The sequence below is a fragment of the Melospiza melodia genome, chromosome 27 (genome assembly GCF_035770615.1).
Source record: "Melospiza melodia melodia isolate bMelMel2 chromosome 27, bMelMel2.pri, whole genome shotgun sequence".
Lineage (NCBI taxonomy): Eukaryota > Metazoa > Chordata > Aves > Passeriformes > Passerellidae > Melospiza > Melospiza melodia.
In genome coordinates this window covers 6,366,468-6,387,638 of record NC_086220.1, presented here as the reverse complement: position 1 = coordinate 6,387,638, position 21,171 = coordinate 6,366,468, and the positions used below count along the sequence as shown (strand labels likewise).

Sequence of the window (21,171 nt, the reverse complement as noted above, 5' to 3'; positions counted from 1 at the left end):
TGAGAAAACCTTTTCTTTTAAGGATTAAGTCATAGAAAAACCCTCCTTTGACACTATTTAAAGGCCTTAAATTAAGGGGGTAAATGGTGGGAAGCATGAGGGGAAAAGAGCAGAAAACATAAGGGAGAAAGGGTGGGAAATACAAGGTGAAGGAGGGTGATAACCATGGGGGTGGGAAATGCAAGGGGAAGGAGGGTGATAACCATGAGGGTGGGAAATACAAGGAAAAGGGGGTGATAACCATGAGCCACTTGGGGTGACTCCTAGATGTGCCCCCAAATGCTGAGGTTTTCCCCTCCCCAGGCCTAGGAGTGCTCTGAGGAACTGGTGAGGGGAGCATCCCTCAGAACCATCACACACCTACCGAGTCCCCCCACAGCCAGACCATCCCAGACCCCCCAATCCACCCTCAAACCCTCTCAACATCACCCCAAACCATTTTAGCCAGCTACAGCTCGTCTTTGGCACTCTCAAACCTCACCCAGCACCACTGAAAAGCCAATTGAGCTTACTAACATTCTCTATATGGAGTCCAGTGTTATCTTGATTTTTTAAGATTTTTTTAATGTTTACATTCTTATAACGAAATTTTTCACACACTTTATGTAAATAACTTATTGTTTTGCATTATTTTATAGAAGAAGAAAGATTTGATAAACTGTTGGTTTGTCTAGTGTCATTGGTAAGGTAGCACTGCCACCCTCCAATCCACTGTCACTTTTGGAAATGCATAAATATTGGAGTCAAAAATTAAATATTCTCTTTTACCCTTGTAAAGAACTGCGTGTCCGCGTCGCGTTATTTCCTATAGTAACACTGATGCAGTTCAGGACCTGAAAAATATAAAAAGATAAAAACTTAAACCAAAAGCCATCACCTGACGGGTCTGTGCCATCTCTCCCGCGGGCACACCGCCCCCTCGCTGCCATTCCCCGCTCACAGCTCCAGCAGGGGGCGCTGCGTGCCCGCCCCAGGGCCCCCAGCGCGGGACCCTCCGGTAACGGCGCTCGAACGGAGCCCACGGGGGAAACGCGGGGCTGGGCAGGCAGGCAGGGCCTGGGAGATGGGGACAGCTGATTCGGAACCCAGGACATTCCTCTGGCTGCCCTGGAGGAGTTGAGACCCTGCCCGGGGGGGTTCAGAGACCTTGGCACAGAGCACAAGACACACCTGTGACTTTGATCTTGACCCATGGAAAAACAATTAGCTACCTCTATATGAAGAATTACAAGTCAAGAGAGTCCAAGCAAAATAATAATTGGTTTGTCATAGGATGAAAAATAGATTTTTGGGGTTTTTAGAATGGGGGTTCGGGGTCTCCAGATTCCTCCTCAAGATGGAGGAATCTGGGCATACCCTGTCCTCCTTCTTTCTTCTTCCTAGCCTCCATGTTCTAAGTGATGGTGGCACTTTTGGATTGGTTTAAGGTAGAGACTCACTGTCTAACAAAGGTGATAGGTATTGGGAAGTTATTGTAAATAATTTACGCATAGTCTTTAATATAAAAAGACAACACTGCCTCTGAGGCCGTCAGGGTGCCTCAACCTGACCTGCCAGACAAACCTCGGCATGTCAGAGAAACAATGTTATAGATAAGAAATAATAAATAAATAACCTTGAGAATGAGAACAGAAGAATCCTGACTCCTTATTGGACTCGGGGCTGGGAAAAAGAGACTTGTACGTATCTCAGAGTCACTCTGAGAAGAAGAGATTCTGAGAGAAGCAGAGATTCTGAGAGCCTAGAACTTCATTGACCTGTCAAGCCGTGCCTACACCTTCTTTCCATGTCTTGCCAAACACTTCCCTGCCATTCCTTGCCTACCCCTCCCTTGAATTGTCTTGACTTTGTTTACCCCTCTCTTGCCTTGCCTTCCTTTCCTGTAATGGAATGACCCTGGCTGGATGCCAGGCTCCCACCAAAGCCTCTCAGTCCCCTCAGGAACGTGATGTGGGGAGAAAATATGTATTTCATTCATTGAGATAAGGACATCAATTAAGATATAGAGAGAGATCTGCTCCGATCCATGGGCCCAGCATCTCAGGTCACCAGACACATTGCAAATTCTTGGTAAAAGCTATTTACCATCCTGCCCGTTCCCGTGTCTGGGCAGCAGCCTCCTCAGGGCTATCTTAGAGACACGAACGTTCTGCTATCAACACCGTGCTGTTAACGGGAGATTAGAGTAACGGCAGTCTAAGTTAAAAAGCAGGCTCTGGCCGGTATCCATGATCATATTTCACGTCCCTTAGCCCTGCAGTCAGTCACCTTTACGGCAGAGGAGCCATCGCTCCCGGCAGCGCCGCCGCCCCGCTCCCCGCGCCCTCACGGAGCCCTCACGGCGCAGGGAGGGGCGGAGCTGGCGAGCGCCCTGCCCCGCCCCCTGCGCGCCGCCGCCGCGTCACGTGGGGCGGCACGCGGGTGCGCGCGCCCGCTCCCCGCCCCTCCCCTCCCGCGGGCGCGGCCACGCGTCACGTGCGCGCGTCACGTGGCGCCGTCCCTGGCCGATGAGGTCAGCGGCGGGGTCACGTGAGCGTTGCCTACGCGCAGTGGGGCCGGGTGCAGATGGCGGACGCGGAGGCCGAGGCGGCGGCGCGGCCGGAGGTGCCGCGGGTGGTGCCGGCGCTGCGCGCCCGCCTCTGGCAGCTGCAGACGGAGCTGCGCGAGCAGGAGGTGTCGGAGGCCTCGTCCCGAGCCTACTGCCGGGGCTTCTGCCAGGTAGGCGGCGGGCGGGGCGGGCCGCGGCGCGGGCGGCAGGGGGGATGCGGCGGGGCGGGCTCGGGCTGTCCCCGCTGTGCCCCCGCTCTGTCCCCGCTGTGTCCCCGCTCTGTTCCCGCTGTGCCCCCGCTGTGCCCCCGCTCTGTCCCCGCTGTGCCCCCGCTGTGCCCCCGCTCTGTCCCCGCTGTGCCCCCGCTGTGCCCCCGCTGTGCCCCCGCTGTGCCCCCGCTCTGTCCCCGCTGTGCCCCCGCTCTATCCCCGCTGTGTCTCCGCTCTGTCCCCGCTGTGCCCCCGCTCTATCCCCGCTGTGTCTCCGCTCTGTCCCCGCTGTGCCCCCGCTCTGTCCCCGCTGGCGGCGCGCAGGGCTCGGGGCTCCGTGCCCGCCTGCCCAGCGGGGCTCTGCACCGCCCGCCCGGAGCGGGGCCCGGGGGCAGCGCTCGGCTTTGGGCTTGGGCATCGTGCGGAGCGGGGCGGCCTGGCTGGGGCAATGGGGCACGAGCAGTCCTGGCTCCGTTCCGACATCTCCGGTGTCTGTTCCACTGTTTCACTTGTCTCGGGATCAAATCTGCGTGTTCGCCTTGTTTAAGATGTGTGAGCAGTGCTTGCTGGGCCTGCAGGGTCCTTCAGGCACTGATGAGCGTGGTTTGGATGTCTTGTGTTGAATACTTGCTTAGTGCAACCCAAAGGGAGATCTCCGATTTCTGAATCGGGGCCCTGAGTTCCAGAAGAAGAGCTGATATTGTTTAAAGCCACAGTGATGGAGATAACTCATTCTTAAGTAAATTCCTCCAATTATTAACTTTTGCCACCCTCACAGCATCATTTACTGTGAGCTCTAAGGTTGAAAAATTGTTATGATACTGAGTTTGTAACTTGTCTCTGCTGAGTCTGGAGAGATTGTGGGTTTTAAATAAGAAAGAAAAAAATCTGTTTTCTAAGGTAGTTCACAACACCTCTGCTGATAAAGCTACAGTGTTTGACTGATGAATGGTAAAATCAGAGAAAAAATCTTGCTGGGTTGTCACAAATTGCGTGTAAGTGGTGTTACCCTTCCCAGTCTTCCATTTTGCCTCCACAGGTTGTGTGCTTTGCCGTACCATTGTGGGAGGATGTTAAGCTATCACTCAGTGAAACAAGAGAATAAGTGTATTTTCTATGTTTCAAAACTCTTCCAAGCTGCGGGGTGCAGCTGCCTCCTGCTGCGTTTGTCCTGAATTCATTTTATGTGACCTTGCTCTGACATGGAGCCTGCTACAAAGTGTCACGCTCTCTATGTTCAGGTTTTGCTGAAATTGTTTCCAGTGGTGAACATTGTGTCAGAACATTGAGACAAGTATTCAGCTGACCCTTAATCGTGGGTGTCAGGATGATCTGTGTGTCTACATGTCCAGTTTCCCAGATTAGCTGGGTACAGAGGAAGCTTTAAAGATGCTTGATCAGTGGATTGTGGTGAAAGACAGTTCTGCTACCTAAAAAAAAAAAAAAAAAGTAAACAACAAAAAGACCCCAAACCATGCCCCAATATATCCCTCTGGGTCCTTGTGCTGTTATTGTTTGGTTTTAAAATGCTGTGATAGCACAGATGAAAATGGAAAAGGTTCATTTTGAGTTGCCACCAGTCTGGAACCTGTTGGATTGTCATGCCTGGACTGCAGGGGATGCATCCATGGAGCTCCTGGTCCATCCTGAAACACCTCCAGCCTTCACAGGGGATGAATTTGTGATGTCTTTGTGCAGTCAGATCACTGTGGGTGGGGTGGAATTTTATGTCTGGGTTTCTCCTAACAGGGGATGTTTGTGATAACTTCAATAACTCAAGGTCTGCCCATGAGTGAAGTTTAGGGAGCTCAATTTTATATTAATTACTTGGAAGGTACCACTGATACTTTGCTATAAAATTATTAAGCTACAGCAAAATGTGCCTAGAAAGAAGCTGAGTTTATCTGGGCTTAAGTTTGAATTTGGGAAGTAGCTGACATGAGGAGAGCTGAAATATTTCATGTTTGCCATCCTGTGAGTACAGCTGAGGCAGGGGCCTGGAAGTTGCTCTGTTTTGCTGTGGAAATGACCATGGCTGGTAATTTCCAGGCAAACTGAACCAAATTAGGGAATTTCCTTTGCTTTGAGCTGTGTCAATGCTGTTTTACCACTGCTAAACTTGTGCTGCTGTGTGCAGCTTGCCAGTAGCTCATACAGGGGGTGATGCTGGATGTCACAATTTCCTTGAAGATCCCATTTTCAAGCAGGGAAATGCTACATTTGTCCAGGATAACAAAACAAAGAAACTGCTGAAGCCTAAATCATGGGTTGACTCTGCAGCTTTGTACTGTATAGGCATTAATGCTTTGCACATTCACCTTAGGAATTTTTATTTTTTTTCTTTGTGGAGAGCAGTATGTACCCAAAGAGCAGATAGAACAACTAAGGGGAGTGTTTGAGGCTGTGCTGTCATAAATAGGAGGAACAGTTTTCAGTGAAGGTGAGGTTGTAGGATGTCAAATCCCATCTGCCAGTGCCCAGCAGCTGTTGGCTTTCTGAAACTTTTGTAGATGACATGTTGAGTGCAATCAGATATGGTTAAGAAGATGAGAAAGTATTTTTCTTAAAAAGTCTCAAAGCTGTACCAACAGGTCAGGAAACTTTGAGATTATCATCTGCAAATTGGGTCTGAGCAAAAAAAATTCCTTTTTTGAGGAAGTGCAGCTAAGGAGGTGTTGTGGCATTGCAGAGAGTGAAAAGCTGGGCTGGCCCGTGTGTTACACATTAGGGGGTGTGGGCTCTGCACTTCTCACCCCATTTACCCATCAGAGGTGTTGGTGGGATGAAGTGTAAATGGGTGTGTGTTAGCCAGACTTTAAATGTGTGAATACTCTCTCTGGTAATTATACTGTAAGGTACTAATTCCTTCTAAATTGTTACTTGGGAACCCCTTAAACATGCAATTTAATTCTGTCAAATTAATAATTTTTCCATAATAGTTTTTATAAAGACTGCCAGGAGAAATCCATAGTGGACAACTGAACAACCATGGCTTGTGAAACAGCACAAGGGCTTTCAAGAACTTCTTGAATACAGTTACTACATTTGGCTTATTTGTCACTGTGCTGATACTAACAGCATCATAATATTCCAAACTAGATCCTTGAAGTCTAAGCTATTAATAAATCTGTCACCTTGAATGTGTTTTTTTACACTGAAACCATTGTTTGTGTTTGACAAGAAGCTTCTCATAAATAGTTACTCAGTGAATTCCTCGTGTTAGCTTTAAGGCTTTGATCCCAGGGCAAGACTGCAGTGTTTACTAGAAAATTTATTTAATCTTAGAAAGTATTCTGCTGTGTTTTATGCTTTACATAGACCAGGTAGTTTATGATCAAAGTGTCTGTCAAAATAATTGAGTGCTAAATTTGGCTTTTTAAATAGATTGGTTTTAATGGATATATTTTTAGAAAGGTGTAAGGATTGGTGTGTTGGATCTGTTTCTCTAGTCACTGTGATGGTAGTGTTACTGCTGGCTTTACCAAATAGCTGATTTATGATAGTCATCACTTCACTCTCTGGGGATTGCAGCTTGACAGTCTTTGAATGGGATATAATGCTACAAAGCAATGTGTGATTTGAGTTATATTATCAAATCCATTAATCTGTTAAATAAACTTGAAGACTGGTGTTACCATTACCTGCTATAGCTAATGATATTTGTGCTTAAGGATGATTTCTGCAAACTTCCAACTCCCCACCCCCAGCTTAAGTCTTTATTATTAATATTATATGGATTTTTGGGAAAGTTTGCGACTTCCATTCACTCAGATCTTCTGTTCATTAATTGTTGGAGAACAATCCACAAAACAGCAGATTACTGATTCTTAGGTGGTATTTTTGTATAGATTTTTAAAGTGTAACACCTGATTCTGGTACTCTGCACTGTTTTTAGGTTAGGACCAATATAGTACAGTTATATCACAGATGTGACATTGGGTACTGGCCACATTTCCTGCTCTGATGGAGGGTAGGTGTTGGTCATTATTGTGACTGCAGGTGGTTTTAGCAAGCCTGTAGAAGGGTTTGTTCCATAGCTGCTGTTTCCATTCACCTTCTGATAAAATCATGTGGGGGTTTTTTTTAAGGTGTTAAAACCAGTTTGTTGTGTCAGAGTGACAACTTTGATTTGAAAACTGATATGGCCTCACTATGCTTGTAAGGACAATTTGACTTGTTTTGAATGGTAGGGCAAAGCACTCTGAATTTTTTTTTTTTCCCCATGCAGTCAGAATTCCCAGAATCACTGGGTTGGAAGAGACCTTAGAGATCATTGGGACCAGCCCATGCCTCACCTAAATACCTGGGTGTTCACCTAACACCTCAACTAAACCCTGGCATTGAGTGCCACATTGTCACTTTGATTTTTTTAAGATTTTCTAAGCCTTCTGATGATATTTCCATTCTTGTAGCAAACTTTCTCACACATTTTCTGTAAATAACTTATTGTTTTACATTCTTTTATGGAAGAAGAGAAATTTGATGGGCTGTTGGTTTGTCCAGTGTCATTGGAGAGGTGGCACTGTCACCCTCCAAAATAAAAAGAAGTGTCTCAGACAGTTCAGTTGGTGATTAAGGCATTTACAATGTGTACAACTGCTGAAAGCAAAATCGGCAGAGACAACAAATCCATCCAAACAATCTGGTGACATAATACTAAATAGCTACTCACCACAGCATTGTTATCTTAGAACCTTTCTGTTAAATTGCAATTAACATTGCATGAATGGAGCTGTCTTGGACTATGCCAACCAAGCTTCTAGAATTATTCTAAAATTATCCTTTTACCCATTTTTTGGGGATGTACTGGTGTTATCCCCGTGTTGATGTGATTTCATTAAACCTGGCTAGATTTTTTATTGCTGCTTTAGTGCCCAGGTAATGTGGGATTGCTGTGGCCAAGGAGTAGAATCTGGGGTAATTTTGTGTTTGAAAAATGCCTACATAATGATCTGATCTGGGATTTGGATCCCTTTCAGGTGGCTTCATGTTTGCTGTGTGGGTAATGCATGGATGTTTAAAACACTACACCTGTAGTAATGTTATTAATCTTGAGTTTGTGCATTCTCACTATTGATAAAGATTCCAGTGTTGCATACATGGTTCTGTCTCCATGATTGTTGTACAAAAGGAGCCAAGTGTAGGACTTCTCCCTGAATTTTCTACTTAATAGCTCACAATTCTGCCAATTGCATCTAGCTTTCTCACAGGTAGAAATTCTCATAACTTTATCAAGATAATAATGTAAATAAAAATATATTTCAATTAAAGGGAGAATTTCTGTTGAGATCAAAAGCTGTCACTTTAAATTCTTCTTCAGAGTAAAAACATCTCACTTCCAGAATGATTCCACTATATGTTTGATATGGTGTGTTGATATTTGTTTTTAAGCAAAAGTGTGTTACATACATGGTTCTGTCTCCATTGTAGTTGTACAAAAGGAGCCAAGTGTAGGACTTCTGAATTTTCTATTTAATAGCTCACATTTCCACCAATTTCAAGCATCTAGCTTTCTCCCAAGTAGAAATTCTGATAACTTTATCAAGATAATAAGCTAAATAAAAGTATATTCCAATAAAAAGGAGAATTTCTGTTGAGGTGAAAAGCTGCTACATTAAATTCTTCTTCAGAGTAAAATTGTCTCACTTCCAGAACGATTCCACTGTATGTGTTTGATATGGTGTATTATATTTGTTTTTAAGCAAAAGTGTGTTACATGCATGGTTCTATCTCTATGGTAGTTTTACAAAAGGAGCCAAGTGTAGAACTTCTCCCTGAATTTTCTACTTAAGAGCTCACATTTCTGCCAATTGCATCTAGCTTTCTCCCAAGTAGAAATTCTGAGAACTTAATCAAAATAATAAGCTAAATAAAATATATTTCAATAAAAAGGAGAATTGTGATGAAAATTGAGATTAAAATGAGAATTGAGATGAAAAGCTGTCACTTTAAATTCTTCAGCGTAAAAATTTCTCACTTGCAGAATGATTCCACTGCATGTGTGTGCTACTGTGTATTGATATTTGTTTTTCAGTGTGTTACAAGAGTTTCTAATGCTAATCCTGTTGTTTCAGACACTGCTCCAGTATGCTGGCAGTCGGGGTGCATCGGAACATATTTTACCTTTTTTGGAAGTGTATCGAATCTCCATCCAAAGCTTTGCTAATGCAAGACCTTACTTGACTACAGAATGTGAAGATGTTCTTCTGGTACTTGGCAGGCTAGTGCTGTAAGTTTTAAGTTGGTATATTAATTTTTTTTTTGTTTTAAAAAGAATTGAACTTTATAAATGAAAGGGCAAGCTGTTGAAATTGTTTATTGCTTAATGTGACAACTATATTTGCAATTATCTAGTACATTTAGTACATTTTTAATTATACCACAGAAATGGATTTGAGCTTTGAATTAATTAATGTGGACAAGTTTTATTCTTCTGTATTTGGATAATCATGTGGCTTTTAGGAGGGTTCTGTTCTTGAAGCTTAGTGTGGTACTCATTAAACCGAAGCTTCAATATGAGACTTTCACATATTAATTAATGAACTTTGTCCCTTGCTCTGCAGTTGCAGCTGTGTATCCTGTCCCCTTCAGTGCAGGGACATTCTGAGCGTGTCCCTTGTTGAAAAGGACAAGCTGATTGGTGTTCATGGCAGTCTGAGTTGTGCTGTAAGATTGCAAAGCAGACTAGACATGACTTAAAGCACAGCAATTCCTGGAACAGGATAGAGAACATTTTACAGTCCATCAGCTGAATTGGGATAACTTGGAGTTCCTCAAAGTCTGTCCTAAGTGCAAGGCAGCTTTTTGTAATTGAAGAGTGTAGACTGAGGGTTTTATGTGCACTGGGGAATAATCAGTATAACCTGAGAGTGATAAGGTGATGTGCTGGTTGTTCCTTGCTAGTGAGGTTGCATCTGAGGAGGGAGGGTGAAAATCTAGAACCTTGAATATGAAGATCATCATAGAATAAAAGTGATTCTGTGACAATTTTGGGGCTTTTTTGTTATCAGTGTCTTACTGGTTTCATGGTCTGAACTCAGGTATTCTCTTTAATGGAGTTTAGAAGTGAACTCCTTGGGCAAATGCTTTATTTTGTAATGGACTGACTTGCAATATAAATGAACAGCTCAGAACCAGATTATCAGATGCCTCAGAACCAAGGCATCTCCAAATGATGCCTTGAGTTATCCTCTTTTAAATTGTGAGAAATATGTGAACTAGGAGTGGTTTTGGAAATCTGAAATCAGGAGACATGTGTCCTAGGTTCTTACAGTGGAAACCTAAAACTTTAACTACATTTACCTGGTACATGATACACATTTTTGGCAAAATATCTTCATTGCTTTTTCGGTCTGTCCCCTTAAGGATAGAGTATTATTGTCTTCATCATACTATCATTAATTAGCTTGTGTATTTGGTTGTTTCCTACTGAAGTAATTTTGAAAGTTTGTCATTTAGTGTTTGTTTGCAGGGCATCTCTACTTGGATTACTTTCTATATATTGATATCTTGGCGTGTAAATCCCAATTCTGTAACAAAATTGCTTTTCTCTTGTTGGGAAATATCAGAATATTCTGCTTTTGCTAATATGTTTTTTTCCAGCTTTCAGGGGGAGTAGTTTGTTGTAGCCTGTATATTCAGAAAACTTTATGTTAGAGGACAGTAGAAAAGCTGACTTGCTGAAATCTTCTCTTTCTTACAGTGATTACATTTGAAAGGAATCTAAAGAATGAGGAATACAAAGAGTGAGGTGGAAGATAAGGAGGATAGTGGCATACCCGAATTAACTCTCCCACAGTTTTTCTTTTTCATAAGTTTCCAAGGGAGTGTGAGAGAAGTTAGAGTGGGGAATAAAAGATAAAAGTTGAGGTTCCATGAGGGAGGAAGATTGTTACTTAGTTAGGGACATGAAAACTTACTGTTCCTATGAAATTGGGATTTTTGAGGAGACAGTTGGGTTCCCCACAGCAGTCATACCCACTGTGTTTTCAAGTCTGTGTTTTCAGAATTGAACTTTGATTGGAAGTGAAATGAGCAAACTTGCTGTTCCAAAGCAGAAGTGCTCTGCTCCCTATTGAAATCCTCCTTCCCTTCCAACATTCCTCCTGGAGAAGAGGAAAAGAACTTCCTCCTCCTGCCTTCCTTCTCAGCAGGGTGAGGCAGTAACAGCAAAATTCAGTGTGCTGTGGTTTCCCTGCTGGCTCCTGCTTGTGTTCACACTGACATGGTGTAGGGACTGTGAGTTACCTCACATGCAGTGTGAGATATTGTTGGTTCACTGTCCAACCTCAGGAGACAAAAGGAAAGCTTGGAGTGGTTGCTCTTGTAGATTCCAGGTGTGACAAACAATTGGGGGTGTGTGGGTGGGAAACAGGAATGTTCTTTTTGGCCATGGAGCAACTTACCTGCTTTGCTCAGGTGGAGCTTGGCCAGGTTATTCTCACAGCTCCAAAGCACAGTGCATTCCCCTCACCCCTTAGTGTTACTATTTCAAAGGTAATTCTCTGTAGAAGAATTAATAAAGAATTAGCCATATCAGAGATGTCTTTCACTGACAGCTGGCTCTCCTTGTGAATCTTCAAGGAGACCCTTGAAGCTGGTTATTCACTCAGGCTTCTGTGAGTGCTTTATTTCTGAGGCTGGTGTGAGGGGGAAGGTGTCATGTCACCATCAGTATGAAAATTTTACTTCCATCTGAAAATGGTTTATTTGATGCTTGTGGTGGTGTTCACAGGGGTCTTAGGATGAGGGAAGAGATGAGGATCTGACTCCATGTTTCAGAAGGCTGATTTATTATTTTATGATATACATTATATTATATTAAAACTATACTAAAAATAGAAGAAAGGATTTCATCAGAAGGCTGGCTAATAATAGAAAAAGAAATAATGATAACAAAGGCTTGTGGCTTGGACAGAGAGTCTGAGCCAGCTGACTGTGACTGGCCATTAATTAAAAACAATCAACATGGGCTAATAACAGATGCACCTGTTGCATTCCACAGCAGCAGATAATCAATGTTTACATTTTGTTCCTGAGGGCTCTGAGCTTCTCAAGAGGAAAAATCCTAAGGAAAGGATTTTTCGGAAAATGTGTCTGTGACAGATGCTAAGATTAATAGATTAAAAAAGAATAAATATTTGGTCATAAGTCACATGATGTTTCACAGTAACTAAAATTTAACTGCTTTGCACTTTCTCCTGTGTGCTGTGATGGCACTGAAGTGAAAGGGAATTTACCACTTCTACAACTTTGAGAAGGTGTTAGTATGGTTTTCTTTTTATAAAAAGTGAAAGGAGATGTGAATGCCATCAGTTTTAAGAAGCAAAACTGTATTGAACCAATCAGACCAGTCTGCCTCAAGCTTGGAGCTTTAGCTGATAATAAAAACAATAACAATAATGTTCCAGGAAGAGTGTGCTTGCTTCCCTCAGCACTCTGTGAGCAGGCACAGGTGACACTGAGCTGTTTGTGTCACAAAGCAGCTCTCAGCCTAATCCACTGCTGCAGGTTGATTCAACCACTCTGCTGTCTATCATTAGGTGCTAATTCAACTCTTAATAAGCACAGGATGATTCCTGACAACAAGTGAACAATGCATGCTGATAATCCAATGTATAATGACTCATCTTTTGTCTCTGAGAAGATTAGCATAGAAAACTGTTCTATTACAGTCTAAAGATGAACACAGTTCTGAAAGGTTTTAAAATTTAATTTCAATGTTTCTGTGAATGAGGTATAATTGAAATGAGGTATTACTGAAAAATTATATGCAAATAATATGTTGAATTTTGCAGAGTTATTTGTTCCAAAATAAAGAAATTTATATCTAAGACACCTTTACTTAAAAGATATTTTGAAGTTGATTGTTTCAGATAGTTAATATTTCTTCTAATAATGTAAACATTCAAGCACACAGTACAGTTTATTTGCAAAAATTGTGATTGAAGTTTAGAATTGAGTTTTTTATAGACAGGCATTGTGGTGGTACTGGTGGAGTAGGGTTAGGAAGGTTTGACTTCATGGCATGATCCTGGAATTTTGATTTGTGGCCTAACCATGACGTGTAAACTCCATTTAGTTGCATTACAATAAAGAGGGAAATGGGAATTCATGGACAGAAGTGTGTTTTAAAGTATTGTATAATAAGGACCAAAAGAAAGAATTAAGTTAAATAGTGTTTTGTTCCCCTTGGCAGTGGGATGTTTTTATGCACTTGTGTGTTTGAATCAATTCTTACAAAAAAACTTTGTTAATTGACTCAGAATTCTAATTATTCTTCTGCCAAGGAAATTGTGATTGCAATATCCTGGATATTGCTTTTACAATGTGCTGTAAGTTGGTTTATGTGGTAGTTTATAATCCGGAGCTCCAGATTTCTTATGGAGTGACTTCCAGACCAGAGTTCTCTGTGTTGAGTTCCTGAGGAGAACTTGAAGACTTGCAGCAAAAGAACTTTTCCTTTTGGGTTCAGATCAGTCCTGTACAGACAGTAACTCTGGAGGCATAAATTAAATCCTCTTGTCTTCCTAGACTATCTCACTCTGTATACACAATGCTTTCAAAATGTAATTGCAGATTTTTTCACTGTCCAAGTAGCAGCTTAATGCTTAAGTTCAGAAAAATTATATTTAAAAGCTCACTTTGACATTTTGTTCAAGTCTATTATATTACATAACCAATATCATAGATATGAAAAATAAATGTTCTAGGAGATGTAATTCTAGGAATTAAAAGTGGACATAGGTAGGATTGATTAAAAGTGAGGTGTGCATCAAAAGACTTCACAAAAGCACAATGACCATGAAGTTTGCAAATGTGTTACTGGGTGCAGAGTCTGTGTGAGGTGGATGAAAACAGAATACATACGTAGGGATTTTCTTGGTTGGTTAATTTGTTGTTGGTTTTTTGTTTAAGGATTTTTGTTGTTTTTCTTGTTGCTGTTTTGTTGAGTTTTTAAAGTTTTAGGGTTTTTTAACGTTAAAATAGAGTTCAGGTGTTTCATAAAGTTGGTTTTGGTGGTTTGTTAGCAACCACCTGGGTCTAAACATTTGGGCTGGTGAATTAACTTGCACTGCCAAGTTGGACTAGAAGGCAAAACAAAGTCCTGGTTACTTTATTAAATTGAGACCTGTGACAATGGGAATATCTGGTGGTCCTGTTGGCAGCTTTTTCATCAGCAGCAAAGTCCTGTCCTAATGGTGTGAATAATGATGGAATGACAGTGCTGAAGGCTGTTTTGTTTTCTGCCCATCCAATAAAAGTGCTTAGAGCTTTTTGCAGCAACTTGTATTTCAAGGAACCAGGATTGAGAGTGAACTCAGATGTATGAATTGTGAAAAGGATGGCCAGATACATTCAATATTCATCCATTTGGTCCTGTTGATGTATATGGCTGCTGAATCTGAGTAGGCATAGCATTTGGTAGGTAACTGTTCAGTGCATTAGTCAGGAGGAAGATGGACATTATTTTTGAGTACTAAGCAAATCTGAAACTCCTGTTTGCTTCATGGTCTTCTCTTCCTTTTCCACTTCTCCACGCTCAGTTTTTCTGTCTGAATGTCTTGCCCTATCATTCTTCTATTTAATATTTGAGAAAGGATGTTTTGAAGAAAAAGTAGCAAGAGTTGAAACTATCTAACAGTGTAGATGTAGCTTATAAAAAAGCTTGTAGTGCTTTTTTATAGATGGTGTCCTAGATTAGTTTTCTTATATTGTCACAATTTATGAAATTTTTTGCTGTGTGTAAGTCTTGTGAATATCTAGGCAGTGTCATGGTTAACATGTTTAGTTTGACCAGGATTGTTCAGTAGGGTTTTAGGCAGTGTTCTGTACAAGGCTGGATAGCTCCTGTGGGAGAACAAGACAGCAGCAGTCCTGCCCTGGCAGGTTGCAGTTTGTGCTGTAGGCATTGGAATGCTCCTCAGTTGGTATCAAAGGCTCAGGAGGTGTTTCCAGGTGCTGATGCTCTCTTGACATTTCCTGTCCAGATCCATTTTGGTGCTGGTGCATGTGTCTTCTGTCAGGCTGTTTCTTAGGGTTTTTTCTTCTTATCTGTGTCAGTGCTGAAATGTTGAATTAGGTGAAGCTGGCTTTCATTCTCCCTCTAGGCAGAGACCATGCTGGACTCCAGTGAGCTTTATTTAGAATGATTACTAGGTTTCCTTTGAGAAGAAAGAATAGAATTCTGTGATGCAATGTTCCTGAGCTACATTGAATGGACTTATCTTAGCTGCAATCTTAAATTAGAGAGATTACATGTAGTAAAAGGAGCACTGTTTCCCTATGATGAATCATGCCTGATTTACAGGCTGCTTCAGCCTTTAATTGATGTACACAATCTAACATGTTTCAGTGTTACTGTCATTGCTTAGCTGAATACTAAGTAGCATGTGCCAGAAATGTTATTTAATGTACCAAGAGAACGTGTTCAGGTAGCTTGTTTACTTGCCTTTTGCTTTTCCAGGAGTTGTTTTGAGCTACTGCTTTCAATTCCTGAAAGTGAATTGCCACATGAGGTGTGGTTAGGATTCCATCAATCCATTCAGGTAAGTCTACTGAATTTCTTTTTTGCAATTTCCATATTAAAAGCAAACAACAAAAAAAAAAAGGCTGCAGTTGTATTCCTTCTCTTCTACCCTTCCCCTGAGTTCCACTTGTCCTGCATTGCTGTTACCTAGGCAGCAAGAATTTCTGAGCAGCAAAGTCTGACTGCAGCAACTGTATTGGGAGTCTTAATGCCCCAGAGCATATTTATATCTCACTGTTGGTGGCAGCTTAAGCAGAAAAACCTTACTGAGTCTTGGTTGAATGATTTGTATGAGAGACAGAGTTAAATGAAGTGATTTAACAGCTCTGAAGCATTGCTTTGGTGATAAAAGAGCTTTTGTGGAGGCCTGAGTGGCAGGTCAGTGTCTGTACCTGGTTTGAGAGGGATGGAAATGGTAGGGCAGGTCTAAGAAGGATTTCTTTATGGGTGCTGCTGAAATAAGCTCATATTACAACATTCCTGCTCTCAAATCAAATGGCTAATGCAGACTGTGTAGGAAGAAAAGATGTTTTCTGGGTTTTAGTCTGGAGGTTGTACCTAGCTGCGTGCAGGAACTGGTGTTCCTCATGGAGCTGGAAGACAGGAGTGGTAGTGCTGTGTTCATATTGATGGATATGGATTCCAGCACCAGGGACTGCTCTGGTTCTGCTCTTAGCTGTGACTGGTGAAGTCACAGATTAGAACAACTAATCTCAGTTATAAGTTACTGAAGTGAGGATCCTTGCAGGAAATAGTTGGAAGTGACTTAGACCTTGCAGCTGTCCTTATTGCATGACCCCTTTGACTGGGGATTTTTTGACTGGGGATTTCTCAGTCCCTGAGGTTTGGCTGCTGCTGCTTTAGCTCTGAAGATGCTAATACTGAGTTTCTATTTTTGTTTTCCCTGCAGTCAAGGAAACAAGAGGTGTGAAAGCTTTTCAGTAGACTGAAGATGAATAAACCTGTCACTTTGAACTGAGAGAAGCAGTCTAGCAGAGCTTTGTAGTCCTGCCAGTAGCAGAAGGGACAGAGATGGGCTGTGCTTGAGTGAGTCAAGGTGTAGAGAAACCTCCTTTTCCTGAAATATCATGGAATATTTACTCTCATGAAACAGCTGTGTGTGGCATGTACTTGGTAATAGAAAGAAATTCAGTTTGAATAGTTGAAATCCTATTGCCTTAGTGGTGACAAGGATCTGTCTGGATTTAGTCCAGCTAAATCTTTAAATTGTCCAACACTGGAGAATACACCACTTCCCTGGGGAGATTATTTCAGTGGCTGAATCTTCTCATTATAATAAATATTCCTTAGTTGTCCAATCAGAATGTCCCCAGGATTAACTTGTACCCATTACCCCATGTCTTTTCCATGTGAAAAGGGAATATCCATCGATTTTTGTAGCTACCCATTCAATACTGGGAGATGGTGATAAGGTCTCCCCTAAGCCTTGTGATCTTATCTTGCACTGAAAGGGAAATAAGTTTGTAACTGAGATGGCCTAGACCTGAAACAAGGTGTTTGGAATATGGGAGGGCATATACAGACTTTTTTCATTATATGCTATAATATAATATAGTTACAGTGCAGCTCTAAAAGTTGTTAGCTTTTAACTGGAGGGATCTGCAAGGAGAATTCTTGTTACCAAGTTCAGTGATTTCTATGATGTAACAGATCTGTGCATTTCTAGGATTTTGAGATGAGTGACTGAACATTGATACATCTGTCAATAGGGAGCAGATTTTTAGTCTGATGAGATGGCTCTATTTAGGCTGAATATTTTGGAAGGGAGCTGTTAAATTCTAGTGGTAGAAGGCTGTGATGTCCCACTCTTAAGAGGGACAGAGCATCCAAGATTTGTAAACCCTTGTGACCTTAACAATCTACAGAAGTCAGAGGATGCACAAAACCAAAATTTTATTAGTAAATTACATGCTTGGCATGGAAATTGGGGTATTAGTGCTTTACCTGCTATGTAGGCACACAGCAGGGGGGTTGGATAAAGGGTTAAGGTAACATCTCCAGCCACATTTTGTTCTTTTTCACAATATGTTATTAGCATCAATTCTTGTGTGTTATTACCAACAACTTTGTTGGATCCTCAGCATCTCACTATTGGTGTTTGAGACATGTGAGCCCTTCTCTTCTGGGGTTCTGCAAAGGGTGGCAAAGCTCAGATCTCTCATGTCAACTTTTAGAACTAAGGGAAAATTCAAGATGTGCTGCTGCCAGGAGTAGTAATATATACTTGGCTTTTGTAGTGACTTTTTGAAGCTACAGCTCCCAAGTTTAGCATTCACCTAATGCTGCCCATAGTTCAGATAGTGAATGGATTAAACATGCTAATGTTCTGAAAACGTGCTGAAGAGGTTTGTGAACTTTTACAAACAGGTGTTTCTAATAAGATTTTGAAGTAGCTTTTTGGCAGAAGTATGAGAATGACAACACTTGGACCCTGCCTTGGAGTACAGCAGGAACCCATTTGTCACCACAGGAGTGTGTGAGTCATGTGAAGGGCAGTAGGGGCAGGAATCACTTGTAGGCTGTCTTGCAGTTAAAAACCTGTGTGTGACTGTGATGTGCAGGTCTCCAGGCAAATCCAGTAGGAAAGCACCACAGAATATTATGTTAGCACATGCCCAAGACTGATGGATGTAAATGTGCTTATTGCTTTCCTAACAAAACAGACAAGAGGACTGTAACTCCTAATTTGGGAGGTATTTTTTGGATCTGCCTGCAGTAATTGTTGCTCTGTAACAATCTACACAGGTAATGGGAATCAGTGAAATTTCAAATAAATTTTCATCCCAGGAATGTGAAGGATGAGTGAGGGCTTGCATTGCAAAGCATCAAGGTATGGGGATTGTCCTAGACCTGGGAGTGTCACTGATGTCCAGCTTATACTGGACACACAAAACACTGTCAAAATCTTTATTTGGGGTCTGAACCTGTTTGTTCTGGTATCCTAAATAACAGCAGTTATGTTCTGCAGTCACCCATGAGTCAGTTTTCCTCATCCCTAAGCAAGATCAGAGGCAGCTTGGGCAAAATGAAAACAAGATGTGAGATTGTATGGCAGGAGTCTCAGCATGGATTTATTTAGTGGCAGCAAGCACAAAGATGCAGGTACAAGTGGGGAAAAGCTGTAAAAGATGAGTGAAAGGACTTGGGCAGAATTACAACAGGGCTTTGGTACAAGTAAACTGTTAATCTGGGGGAGGAGCTCAGTGGAGAAGTACTGTGTGGATTAATATAATCTAGTCAGGTGAAGAAGGTAAAACCATGCATTCAAAAACATCTTCAGTGGGAATAGAGATGTTTTGGTTATTGAATATGGGTTGTGGAACAGGGTTCCCTTACAAAGAGCATCAATGCTTGATTTATGAAAACTCTGAGTTGAGGGAGAGCATAAGCCAAAAAGCTTCTGTGAAGCTGTAGTAGATGCTGATCACTCTAAACTGCCAGGACTGAAAAATCCTGATGCCTTCAGCAAACTGTTTCAAGGCTTGTCTTTTCTTTTGAACTTTGTCTATAGATTCTTACTGTTTTATTCTTTCCTAACTTCATCTAGACTGAAATGTTTTATGTCCTCCTCTTTTAGAACCTGTTTATGGTGTTGTAGTAACTTGATGAGATCTATATATGTAAATGTTGCATTGAGTTCCTTCAAGGACTTTGGCTGTATTTTTCATATATATATATATATGTGTGTGTGTGTGTGTGTGTATATATGTATATATATGTATATATATATAAATAATATGTATTATATATGTATAAATAATAGATTTTTGCATATATTCCCATTAGTATTAACTTTATATGGTTCAGCTAAGCACTGTAGTGCAAGGGGAGTGTAGTGACAGTAGTTAAATATTTATGCTCCATGTGTGGGTGAATTTTGTGCTTGGTATTTTGATATTGATACCCTGAATCTCAAACACTGTGCTCACTCAGCTTGTATCAAAAGCCTCTTTTTTCTCATCTTCTCAGGTCCTTTCAGCCCTCAATACAGAGGTGCTGAAATGTGATGGATCCCCATAGCTGGGCTGGGCTCTGCTGGCTCTGCATCCTGAAGCTCTCAGCTTAGGGAACAGTTGCTATTGGAATGACATTGTTTATGTTGGATGTCTGAATCATTTAATGTCATAATCTGAGGGACAGTGGCATTTTCAGTACCTAACCTCTGTCCAGGTTGTATGACTTATTAATTTTTAATGTCATTCCAGGAGTGATGGCAGATCAATGGGCAGCTCTGGCTGTTTCTGAGCTCCTCAGTGCTTTGATTGGTAATTCCACCCCTTTCTAGGGCAAAACACCTGTGCTGAGTAAACCTGATTAAACCTCATCAAATTCAGTCTTCAAGGTCAAGTTTGAACACACAGGCTCTTAAATGCTGATGGGTTTTGGAGTTAGTCTTTGACCTGATCTATAGTTGAGACTGAGAATAATGCTTTAACATTAGTGTGAAGGAAGAGAATTTATCATGTTGTGCTGAAAAGACTTAATGCTGTGTGATATGTAGTTGGGAAAGGCTGAAGTAGAGGTTGTTGAAATGGGCTTCTATTGATTTTTTAGGTGAGATCCAGTATCTTGTCTACCTGCACACCTGTAGCTGTTTTCTTAATCATCCTCAAGACTGAAGATAAAATACATAGATTTCCCATAGGAAATTACTACCAGTTACAGAAACTGGGCTGTGTTAGGTGTTTCATGGATGCAAATTCAGATCAGCTTGTTGTTTTCCAGTGATGTTTTTAAAGCTGTTTTGAGGCTGCAACTTGAGCATCGTTTGACAGTAACATTGTTTTAAGCATTGTGTGTTATTCACCTGGCTGGTTCTATTGGCATGTCATTTAGCCCAGTGTAAAGAGGGGAATTGATCATGTTTTAGTTTAAAAAGCAAAAAAAGGAAAACCCCACTTCTTCTCTGAGGGTCTTTGTGGTGAGTTTGTTCACTGTTCCACATGCAGTGGAAGCAAAGGCTTGAGAGGAAGAACAGCTGTGTGAGCCTAAGGATTGTTTAAGTGATTTTCTCAAATCCTTCAATTCAAAGGAAGATTCAGTTCAAATTCAAAGCCTGAAACCTTTGTGTATCAGTCTCTCAGTGCTGATAGTTAAAGAGCAGTTTAAGTTCTGGTCAAGAGCATCCAAAGTCCATTGTATCTCTAGGGTCCAGGTGTGACACTCCAAAATTACTTTTAACCTTGTGAGTAGCATTTCAGGCTCAAAACCAGCAATCAATCTTTCCAAGCATCTACCTGGCTGCCTTTGCATCTTTCAATTAACACCAACTCCTCTGCCAATACCAACACCTGATTTTTGAGGAGGTCTTACCAATAACTCCCTCCCTAGTTTTACTTCCTTTATAATCACTTTTAGGAGTAGTGTGGTCTTTCATGATGTCAGCTAGCAGGTTGCTATGAGCTAACAGTTGGAACACAGTTACAACATGTAAACTAAAATTAACTTTGAGGCAATAGCTACAGAAAATCTTTGGTACAGCTAAGGAAGATTGGGATTGTTAAAGTTACCAAAACCAAAAACATTGTTGCATTCAGCTATGAGACTGCTAATTTTATGGTCCTTAGAAGGTGGAACTGTAGTTCTGCATTTGGAAAGAATTCCTAATGTGTGGGGTTTTGTTCACTCTGATGTTGATTTGGGTTTTTTCTTTCAGTTGGAAAAATACTCATGTAGGGCAGAAGCACTGACTTCCACAAAGTGTGCTTACAGACAGTTTCAGTGTGCTTTCAGACATAGTTTGAAATTTCAGTGTGTTCAATCTGCAGCTCTCTGAAGGTTTCTGTTGTGGCAGAGGCATGAGTGTGCTGGAAGAAAGCTCAGTTACCTGATCCACCTCTTCACTCAGAGTGAGAGGGCTTTCT

General features: G+C 41.6%; 1 protein-coding gene across 4 annotated transcripts in view; it reads left to right on the top strand.

The window, feature by feature from the left end:
• The first annotated feature begins 2,565 nt into the window (after positions 1-2,565).
• RLF (RLF zinc finger) overlaps positions 2,566-21,171 on the top strand; it is a 37,531-nt gene continuing 18,925 nt past the window's right edge. Inside the window, exons 1-3 of one of the 4 annotated variants that reach the window (XM_063177666.1) lie at positions 2,566-2,718; positions 8,832-8,986; positions 15,224-15,305. In XM_063177666.1, coding sequence (XP_063033736.1) covers positions 2,566-2,718; positions 8,832-8,986; positions 15,224-15,305 — 390 coding nt within the window. Of the gene's footprint in view, positions 2,719-8,831; positions 8,987-15,223; positions 15,306-21,171 lie in introns of those variants that run through there. The other 3 variants (XM_063177669.1, XM_063177670.1, XM_063177667.1) reach the window with 3 other exon arrangements.